Source organism: Ambystoma mexicanum, chromosome 13 (genome assembly GCF_040938575.1).
Source record: "Ambystoma mexicanum isolate Mex_15411 chromosome 13, UKY_AmexF1_1, whole genome shotgun sequence".
Lineage (NCBI taxonomy): Eukaryota > Metazoa > Chordata > Amphibia > Caudata > Ambystomatidae > Ambystoma > Ambystoma mexicanum.
Genome location: NC_090938.1, coordinates 414658979 through 414670490, shown reverse-complemented (window position 1 = coordinate 414670490; position 11512 = coordinate 414658979). Strand labels below are relative to the sequence as shown.

The window sequence follows — 11512 nt, the reverse complement described above, 5'->3', positions numbered from 1 at the left end:
AATGACTGTTACATCAAATTAACTCTTAATACTGAGTTGTTTTCTGTTTGAGGAATATGCAGGTATAACACAACTGGGGTGGTTGGCAACAGCCTGTGGAAACTGAATACTGCAAATTATTAAAATGTTAAAATATTTTATTTTGGACAATGGAGGAAAAAAGTGTCTTTTTGGGCAATTGAACTCATTTTGGAAACAATGCACGTGTTGTTGAATGATGGGAGTTTTGACAATTTTTTAATATTAATATGAATCTAGGCCTTTTGTTAGGACTGACAAACTATTATATAATAAAAACTGTATGGGAGATATTCCCATAGGACTGCATTGTGGTTACATACTGGCAGCAATAGACTGCTGTTTATGGAGTAGGTTCATTTCACAGGTTGTTAATATGTCTTGGACTTAATCAACTAGCAAGAATGGTGCTCGATGATATGTGAATGTGGCATTGAAAATATATTAAGGCACGCAAGTCCTGCCATGATGCAAATGGCACAACATTCAGTCAATACATAAGCTACTGTACATTTGCAAATAGCTCATATAGTAGAGGCCTTTGTCGTAACATTATAAAAGTAAATAAAATCAAAAGGCGCATAGCGTAATTCAAGCATTGCTATGTACCTTTGAAATGTCTATGGGTACTTGCAGACAAGGGTTTGCACCGCCATTGTGATCACGATCTCCTGCAGCCCCTGCAGTTGCACCCATGCCAACCATTGCAATTGATCTCTCTGGGGATGGCTTTCCTACCGGCACTGCAGGGCCTGTTCCCAAGTCGTTAATGTCTGCTGGTAGACTGGGATTTTCTTCAGCTATGCCTAATAACAAATTGAGACTTTGCCTAAAAGCACTCACGGCATTCATAATGCCTCCTTATAGGTCCACGGTTCATCTGATGCCATTTCAACTGCTGCCCTGAGACCGAAACCAAGGCAATAGGAGCACCACTATGACTTTATTGGTGATGTCATAACATTGGGGTATTTCAAACCCACCCTGTTATTACTGCCCACCTGATTGTGGGCTGAGACGGATTTACCTCATGCTGCATTCCTTGGGAATACGGCATTTGCTTAATATTGCATTAGTAAAAGGTTACTTGATCTAAAGAAAACAGCTAAGTACAAATTAGCAAAGGCTACAACATTTCAAAACCTTATTCCCTAGCGCATCTCTTCACATAATGGAAACACATTTGTGGGCATAAGAGATCGGGAGGGGACTCTGTTGAGGGTGTGAAAAAGGGGCCATTTCAGATGCCTAGCCTCTCAACCCTTTTGGAATGTAATTCAGATAAGGATTAATACTGACCCTGTGCACATTCATGTATATTGCATAGTGGAGGAATGATCTGCTACTGTACCCAATCACTTTTAGACCCCAAGCAGGGATATAAGACAATTCTTTTTCGGGTACCAAAAGTGAACATTTACATTTTTAAAAATGCTCTCTGGAGTATTTCCTTAAGTCTGCATGCAGGTAAAGTTGAAATAGTGTAGAGATCCTGCGATTATGGCATGCAGTAACAGTAATTACAATATTCAGATCAAAAAATGTGAAATGTCACAATGAGGCTCTACATGCATACATATACAAAAGACCAGAGTAGGGAGCAGAAAAGTGCAGGGGTAAACAATATCCTTGTGTGGATCCTGTGCCAATATGGCTGCATATCACCCAAATGCAGTGACCTCACCATACATGCCTACTGGTGCGCTCATTTACCAAGAAGGACCAGAGGTGCTGGAACAGCCAATAAGCATCATGCAAGCACCAACGTCTTTGTTATGTTATATTCACCTGACGTTTCCTGTGTGTTGCAATTTCTTTGATTCTTTAGTCATTTGATTACTAGTTGAAACATCGGTATGAGTGAGAGTGAATGTCTGAAGAGAAATATGGCATGTTAAAATGCCCTCCAAATGCCCCAACATGATTGAGTGGATGAGAATGAAACAGCATGGTGGCTTTTGGTATGCTTTTCACAAACTTTGTCATATGGGTGACCTATTACTCATGGAGAGATGGACTGTGGATTCCAGAACATCCTTGAGTGGCAGTACTAATGCTATGGCATTTGGACACGGTGCAACTGGCTGACAACCTATATGTACATATGTTTGACCATGTATCACCACATAAAGCGTCTTCTAGTGTGTGAGGTGGATGGTGGGGGTTGCATGCATAGACTAAGCGTGGACACTGTGCCTTGCGCATTAGTACTTTTTTGTGCTATACACCTTAGCAAATCAAACCCAGCACATGCAAGTGTGATGATATTCTGTCCTTTGATGCTCTGTTAGGGTAGCAGATACTTCAGTATGAACCATTGTTCCCCCAGTTCTATAACTGAAATAGATATATCTTTTCTTCTCCCTTTTTTAGCATTTCACCATATCAGGCCCTCATGGGCTTGGCCCTGGGAAATGCCTCCACATGGGTGTGTAGTGTCTTTATAGATCTGTAGGTCACTTCCACTTCTTTGTTTGCTGAAGCATGGGGGATTAGCTTGCTGTTGTGTTCTTTTATATGGGACCCCTCGGCTACAATTGTCAGACTTGGTGCAGTGCTAGGCACACTAGACTTTTTATTATGAGGGAAGCAGCTCACACAATGACAGGCCACACACACACAGTGTTTATATTAGCGCTCTTTGGCTTTTATCTGAATGTGTTAAAAATGGAACAGAGTTCAAAAGCAGCTTATCAAAATACAGATGGAAACACTTATATATTAAAAGAACAAACATTAGCAAAATGCAAACTTTGATGTCTCTTTTATACTGAGGGGAAAATGAAGCATTTCACATTCTACGTATTCATAGACAGCTCAGTAATGCAAAGAAACTCTGAAGCCCCCTTCACTTTAGCACAAAACCTCCCACAAGAGAAACCTGACAGGCAATGTGAAGTTATCTTTGCAACCATGAGAATGTATTTGATACTTTACCAAGACTGCAAGTGACTATCTGCACGCAGAAAACAAACCTCTATATTCTATTGCATGAAGAGGGTGTGAGGCCATGCCTAAGATGACACTTAAGTAATTAAAATATCACCTCTACTTATGTATTTTCTAATTTTGTCACTTATGCTTACCAAGAGCTTAGGGATATTCTGTCTGCATTGCTGACCGTGAGATCCCTTCCACGAAGCACACAGGCTCTCTACCACTGTCAGCTGCTGCCGTTCAGTGAAGGTCCCCCAACACCCTCCTTCTTGTGCTGTCCAGATCAGCTCTGCCACAGTTCACAGCATACACCCGCCAGCTACCAGACCTGAATCCCTTGAATCTTTCCTTCCTCTTCCTCTCACCTCCTTCCTCTCACCCTTTCTCTCAGCAGCCCCCCTCCCCTGTTTACTACTCCTCTTCCTTTTAAGGCATTTTTCCTTTGGTCCCCCTTTGCTTGTACTCCACAAAGAACCCATATGATCTCTCCACCCATCTCGATCAATCAGACACCTCCTCTAGTTTGGCCAGTTCCCAGGACATTTCCAGAAGCATTAGCTTCTTGACAATCACCTTTGTACAGTGTTGATTCTCCACCCAGAGCCATGTAACATTTTCATTCTATTTTAATATTTGGTAGTTGGTGTGCACAAAAGATTCTCTGCAGGAGTGCTTCTGATGTCATACATTGCCCTTTTATATGCGGCCCCCCTACTTTTGTCTGTGGCCCCCTCTGTGCCCCTCCTAAATTTGATTCCTGGCGACGCCACTCAGGAGGACCAAATCATTTTGGATGGATGATGGCTGGATGGTATCCTCTGATGTGGCAAGGGTATGCATGTTTGCCTTTGTTAAACTTGGATTTGTGTAAACTGCATTACTATGCCCTCCTATTTCCATTGATGCATGCAAAGTCAGAATCATACCAGGCATTGCACTTTTTGCACTTTGCACCATTGTTCTGGATTCAAATACATTATTCGAAACTTCAATTAGCTGCAGGTGTGTGGGATCCAGCCAATTTCTTCTCTCCAGTGCCGGGCGGATGCCAGCAATAAATGCCCTCTTATTGAAGGAAGTGCAGGCTACTCCCCGAGCACTGAGACACACAGTCATCTCTGTGTCTGGTGGTTTTGTTCCCCCTGCTGATCACTCCACTCAACTCCACTACTCTGGCTACGCCAGGTGGGTGCCATAAAAGCACTCAGTTATTTTGGGAGCTTATCAGTCTTGCTGCCTCACATGTTCAATGCCGGCCATTAGAGAGGGGTAGAGGGATGCTATCCTAAATGGATGTATGCATGTTTTTTTCAATATGGATATGATATGACTGCTCCACAGAGTGTGGTGTGGCCACAAGAGAGTCATAGATATATGGGTTTAGGTTTACTATGGTCCACTGCTTTATTATTGATTGGGAATCACAATTCTGAGGAAACCTGCCTACACAGATGCTAGAGCAAGTTGATTAAAACTCTAGCTCATTAAGAGACGCCGCACCCTTGTGCTCACCCAAGTGAGACATGTCTTTCGGGTGGTGCTTGCCTTAGTCAGAAACAAAATGGGTCAAAGTGGTGTTTTACTGTAGGTTTGTTGTCCTTCTATGAGAGGTTAGAACATCCCAAAGGATGCTTAACATTTTTGTGATGGAGTAGGTGTTTAAAGCCAGTCTTCCAGGCCTTGAACGGCTAGTTCTGTGCATATGAATGACAGCCCAGTAATCCGCTACATTACTCCCAGCAGGGACGTCTACTTTTAATCAGTCTGGGGAGTTCTACAATGGTATTACCCCATAATGAAACCAAAGAATAGGAATTGACTCCTAATCTGATCCCCATGATTATACGTGCCAGTCTTACGATGGAATATGGAACAAACGTTCCTTGGGAGATGCCACCTAGAACTCCCCGACAGGTTCTCTAATTTTGGCCAGATTTCTGGGCTTGATCCACCCAGAGGATACCCACGCTATTGGGTAATGGGCACTATGTTACGTAATAGATTTTAAAATGTGATCTAAAAGTGATTCCCTGTGTGATTTAGTGATGAAATAGACCCCCACATTTGCATGTGCCATGAGAGTCACATGCTTGTACAGATCTACCGACAGACACAGGTTATCTGACAATATCCTATCCAAGTAGTTACATTTCTTCACTTAGGCTGAATTCTGCCCCTTTGCTCAGAAAAGGTTTTCCTTTCACTCTCAGAACTTAACCCCAAACTCTCTGTCTGCCATATATCAAAATGAAACATCCAGTAAGGGCTATAATGCTGCCTAAGTTCTTATGGGTAGGATGGGGCCATCTGCGTATGATAAGAGTTGGATGTTATGTGGTCCTGCTCTTGGCATGCCAGAGGAAGCTGTCCTTGGAGGCTTTCAGGGATTTAACATTGATAGTAAACACTGTGAGATATGTCTGTCTGACTACGTGACAGGCTGTGATAAGTAGTCTTGCTTGAAAACCACATACATGGTATCCTATCTCATTGCTAGCTTCCCTAAGCTAGCAATGTATTGTATATACCGCAAAGCAAATCTCTTTCACCTCTCTCGGGCCACTGAGTACACCACAATAACAATATTAGAGATATATAGAGTTAATATCGGGATCAGAGAGTTTACCATACTACTAGGGAGAATTATGTAACTTCTGGCATGTTTTGACTGTCAAAGGCTGATGTTTAACATGCTCTCCTTAATCATTTCTTTCCATATTCTCTCCTTAGGCAAACTCATGTGACCCAATGATACAATCGAACCTCACTTCATGGACGGGATTCCTTCTCCTGGGGTTCTCGGATCTCTCTCCACAGCTTCAGCTCCGGCTCTTTGCCCTCTTCCTAGCTATATACTTGATGACTCTGCTGGGGAACCTTGTCATCATTGTAATCATAACACTGGATGCCACCCTTCACACGCCCATGTACTTCTTCCTCAAGAACCTGTCACTGCTTGAGATTGCTTTCACAACCATCACAGTCCCAAAGATGCTGACAATTTTCCTGCTGGAGGACAAGGGTATTTTCTTTTTCAGCTGTGCCATCCAGATGTGTTTGTTTCTCGCCCTCGGAGGCACAGACGTTCTTCTTCTCACGGTCATGGCTCTCGACCGCTATGTAGCCATCTGCATCCCACTCCGTTACATGACGATTATGAACAAATCCAGGTGTGTTGCATTGGTCTTGACAACATGGATTGTAGGAATCGTGGTCTCAGTGGGGCAGACATCTTTTATATTTTACTTACCGTTCTGTAAGTCTCGCGCCATCTACCACTTCGTCTGCGATATCCCGCCGCTGCTGAGACTGTCTTGCTCAGACACCTATGCTAATGAAATGGTAACAATGGCAGCAAGCGTGGTCCTCCTACTGCTTCCTCTTCTCTTCATTCTTATCACATATGCTTTCATCATCACCAAAATAGCAAAGATGAAATCCACTGAGGGGCGGCACAAAGCAGTGTCCACCTGTGCTTCCCACATCGCTTCGGTCACCTTGCTCTACGGGTCTGCTATGTTGGCTTACATGCAACCAAAGTCAAATTACTCACAGGGCAAAGACAGAGTGTTTGCAGCATTCTATGCTGTTATTATGCCCATGTTAAACCCATTGATTTACAGCCTGAAAAATAAGGATGTAAAACAGGCTCTTAGAAAACAGATAACTTCCAACCTATGTCCTAAAAAAGTTTAAATCGCGAGGGTTGTTCATTAGGACAATTCTATTTCAGTGTGTTTTCTTTATCGATGGATAACAGGGCAACACGTATCACGTCTGCTTATAATACTATAATCACCATTAATATTCTTGGCTCGTAGCCTATGAGGTATATTGAAAACTTTACACCAGCCGCAGTGCAGTTTTTTGCACCACTACAAAATTGCACCAGTGTGAAATAATATTGAAATAATATGTCTGCAAAGGCGCAATGTTTTGCACTGTCACAATGATTACACTGCAATACGAGCCATGCTGCTTTCCCAGAGAAGGGCCTCCTTCTGTTAAGCTCTTGTGTGTATTGAGGTCATGGAATTGTGTCTGGTATGCCTGTGAGGTAGGGAGTGTTGCTTACCGTGCGGCGGTTCTGGAGAGGAGAGGTTGCTAGTCATGTAAATAGTTGTTGCTGTGCTTGAATGTTTGCCTGATGCCTTCATTACAAGCTGTGCTTCATTACACGGGCTTTCTAGTGCAACAAAGTGGTGACAAATGATATGTTGAACTTGACAAGCATCAGTGTTCGAAAATAGGATTTGGTACGCCAGGAAAACTGGTCTGTATTGGCTGCACATTGAGCACGCTTCTCGGGGGATTGCCATTGGTGCAATTGCCGCAAATACTGTCTGCAATTACCAGGCAGGGAAAAGAAGGGCGCGCAATGCATGATTGGTGCTGAGTTCACACACTGCTGTTACAAAAAGTGAATACACAGCAAGAGGAGGCAACACGTGTCAAGGTCCATGAAAACACAAGGGTGCTTCCAGACCCATCATCGTTTTTATCGCAGGTATGTTGAAATGAATGTGTCTAGGATACATGTGTGAGAGGTCTGAGATCATCATTAGTGGTGTCATGTGAATTCAGAGAATTTGCAGATGGGGTTTCACAGGACCACATTGTGATGCAGTCTAGTAGCGAGGTCAATGAAGTGTTAAAGACTCAAGTTTAAAAGTGTGATGATGAAGTGTGTGAGGTCGTGGAGGTGGTACAAGCAAAAGAGAAGAAAAAGCTGAGTCAATGATGAGAGGCGAGGAATAAAGATGCTGCAGGAAGAGGCAAAGGCATGAGGAAGTTTACAGATACTTGTGAGCATTGTGAATCGGTAACCAATGCTACAATTTAATGGGCTGTCCTCGATTGGATAATGAGTGTGTGTGTGTGTAAAGGTTGAATCCTAATGGGAATTCTACCAAATAGTGCAAAGCAAATGCAAGTGGGAAGTGAATTATGTGGGAGAAGAAGAGTGACTTGTGGTTTAGATGGAGGGCATGATACCGGGGTTCATGTCGAAAACATTGTGTGACTGGAATGAAAATTCGATGGGGTAACTTTTTAGGGGTTTTGTGGTAAGGCTAGATAGATGGTTGAGAGGTATTTGGCAAAAGATAGTTAAGAACCAGACAGCAGTCAGTGGGCACATGCACATTAACTGCACTACTTATATATGCACGCCCTTCTCCCCTGATAAGCATACAACCTATTTTACAAAAAGCAAGCTTGTTTCCTCCAGCACAGAAGCAAATCAGACATTAAGGCTCTGTGTTAAGAAATTGTAGTAGAGAAAAAATAATACCTCTTTCAAAATGGCTGCTCAAAAAGAATGAGAAATTAGTCATTAGGAATTCACCCCATGTGACCTAAGACACCAGAGTATTGTGCGGAAAGGAGTTTTTTTCCCAAAAGATATTAACTGCATTGCAAAAAATACTTTTCTCTAATGGGGAAAGCACAATAAGGGAAGGAAACGCCCCTTGATAGAAGTAATAATGATTTACATAGCCACTGAGAAATTACAACAGTCACTGGGAAATTACAAACAATGTTTTTAGGCAAAGCTAAACACAAAATCATTCAAAATGTGAGGAAAATGCTACAGAAAATAACTCTTTTTCTAAAACATGTTTAGTGATTTAGACTGAAATTCTGCAAACATAAGCAGTGAGCGCTTTGTCTAATGTGGTGCTGTTCAAATGCCAAGCCAGAGGCATCAGAAAACTAAAACAAAGGTTCATCCATTTCTAAAGGAATGTCAGTGTTCATTCACAAATATACAGACACATTTTGTCAATGAGAACAGATTGCACTGACATAATAACTAATAAATTGTGCACCATGCACTTTCTTACATTTTTTTTCTACAATGTGGATACTTACATAAATCTGGGGATGCTTTAAAAATAAAAAAAGAATCAAAACCACATCAACGCAATTTTAAAGCTGTGATCCTATTTATTGAGGATTTGTTGATGAGGTATCAAAGAGGAGATTGTGAACCTGAGGTTTACCTCCATTTGGGGGAGTTTGTAAACTTGGTTGTATCATGAAGGTATTTTCTTAATTTACCCATATATTTTATGAGAAATATGGAATAAAAACCAGTGTTCACTGTGGAGACAATACCAATGAGAATATTTTTTTTTTCATATGAATAATGACCTATGCAGGTGGGGTCTTTTTCTCCATTACAGTAGCACAAGCAGCAGGTGAACAAAGGACTCAAGGTTTATTGAAATAATTAACTAAAATAGTTTCAACCTATACTTAAGGCACACAATAGGACTCATTACAAGTGTGGCGGTCTGGAAATCAGGGTGCCGGTAAGCTTACCAGCACCCTTGTTTTCAGACCGCCACACTATGAGTCTGCCTGCTGGGGCCGCTACGCCCGGCAGGCCTGACTTTTCCTGATGCATTGGCCCCAGGAGGCAGAGGCGTGACAGAAGCCTATGGGACTCCACAGGAATGGGGACTAACATTTTCCGGCACCCAGTTCACCGGTCCGCCGAGACTTGTGATGTCCTGGTGCCACCAGGAAACTAGGAGCCGGTAAAATGTTAAAAGCCCAGCGGCAACCCACCGGAAGCACCGGCAGGCATACCGCCGGACTTGTAGTGAGGTCCAATGTCTCCAATTGCATAAGCCCCTGTGGGATATTTGGATTTATTTTCTTATCCGGAGTGTTGTCGGCTTTAGTTGCTCTAAAATGTGAGGCTATAGAGAAGGTAGAGATGAAGACATTAAGGCTCTATTCGCCCTTTGTGGTAACACCAAACAATCATTTTCTAGAATATTGAAAGTAACTACTTTAAGGGATAGCTTTTATATTCTACAAAGATTATCCTAAAAAGAGTTTACAAAATCTGGGGAAATAGCAACCCAAACACAATATTTAGAGAACAATAGGATTGCAAGAGGTTTAATGTTACATATATTTCCCAACTTTGATGAAGATAATAAAGTGGCACCAGTACACTAGTACAACACAATCATCCATGATATGTTAAAATTGCTAATCAGACACGCAGACAGTCTTCATGAAATAGTTGAGGAAACAATTAGGAACATAAAAAGGAGATTACTAAATTTGACAAACCAGATACTATTTTAAACAAACGACTGCATGATGGAAGCGATCTTAAAGAACTTCAAGATGAAATTAAACTAAAAAAAAGAAAACATTTTTTAGAGATGAAAAATACTATAGACTTGACAGAGTACATGCATTTCAACCAAAATGCAATACATCTACTAGAGCTAGCAAATGTAAAGATACTAGTGGGAAGAAAACTCTGCCAAGGTCTGATGCCGATAGTGCAGAGAGTGGAGAAGAGGAGACACAGAGTAGTACCATGGGACTAAATTAAAAAATACATTACTTGGATGAAATTAAAAGATATAGATGTGGTAATAGGTACCAAGCATACTCTAAAAAAAGTTACATTTTTAAAGACAGGGGACAAACAAAAGAAACCACAGAATACAGAAAGAAAGGGGCTGGGGATGTGGACAAAATAGGAAACAATGGAAATACAGGACACATAGAATCAGGACAAAAATATGAGTTCAATTAAGAGTAGGGTGACAACAGAGATAGATAAGAAAATAAATATTACAGAACAGGAGAAGCAATTACTTTCTAAAGGGTTGTCATTTGTGCCAAGTACTGGATGCAGTCTTGTTGATTGATATACAAATACATAACAATTTTGCAGAACATTGATTTATTTTTTTGAACAATGGACAACTGGAAGAAGAATCCACACTATCTGCAGACCTATCTAAGCAAACAGTCCAAGACATTAAACATACAAAACAGCTGCTTTCATTTGAAGAAGAAGAAGAGGAAACAACTAATGAAGCTTGTTTGGGAGAACTAGGTATTATACAAGGCACTTCTTTACAACCCAGTTCGAGATTTAAATCAAAATGGAATCCTATAGTACCAGAAAATAATGCTCCAGAGAGTATTTAAACCAGTCTCTGAGGAAATGCTTCAATTAAGCAACAAATGGAGGAGACAAAATCCTCATATTAAGGATAACTTGACAATAGCAGAAAACAGATTTACAGATCTTGTTACAAAACAAAGGCCCTCAATATGAGGTTGCTGGATTTACCAGCAAACTCGGCTTCTTGTTTCCGCTGCCTGATATCCCATTAATATTGGGATATTACGGGCGGAGGAATGGTAAGTAGGACTACACCGGAATGGGAACCCTGAGGCACCGGCACCATCAGTAACGTGTTTGTACTTCAGTGATTTGTCTGCTGGTAGGGGCCTGAACAACCTGGAGGTCAGGCCAGCCGGTAGTTCACAGCCCGTGCCAGCAGACTCAGAGTGAGGCAGTCCGGAAAAGGTGCCAGTAACGTTGCTACCAGCACCTTATTTCCAAAAGGGCTCACTCCTAATGAGGGCCAAAGATTTTATCATAAAAGAATCTTACGGAGGGGACCATTGTTCTCATTAACACACAGAATTACATCAAATTGGGAGAGTTACATTTAAATTCAATTGAGAACTATTGGCGTATACATTTCGAACACATAAAATCTGTCAC

At 41.6% G+C, this 11512-nt stretch overlaps 1 protein-coding gene across 1 annotated transcript; it reads left to right on the top strand.

Annotated features, from left to right (window-relative positions):
- Positions 1-5703: 5703 nt before the first annotated feature.
- On the top strand, positions 5704-6651 carry LOC138520386 (olfactory receptor 10AG1-like). The gene has a single exon (XM_069632790.1). It carries the CDS (start codon positions 5704-5706, stop codon positions 6649-6651), a length of 948 nt encoding a protein of 315 aa, XP_069488891.1.
- The last annotated feature ends 4861 nt before the right edge of the window (positions 6652-11512 follow it).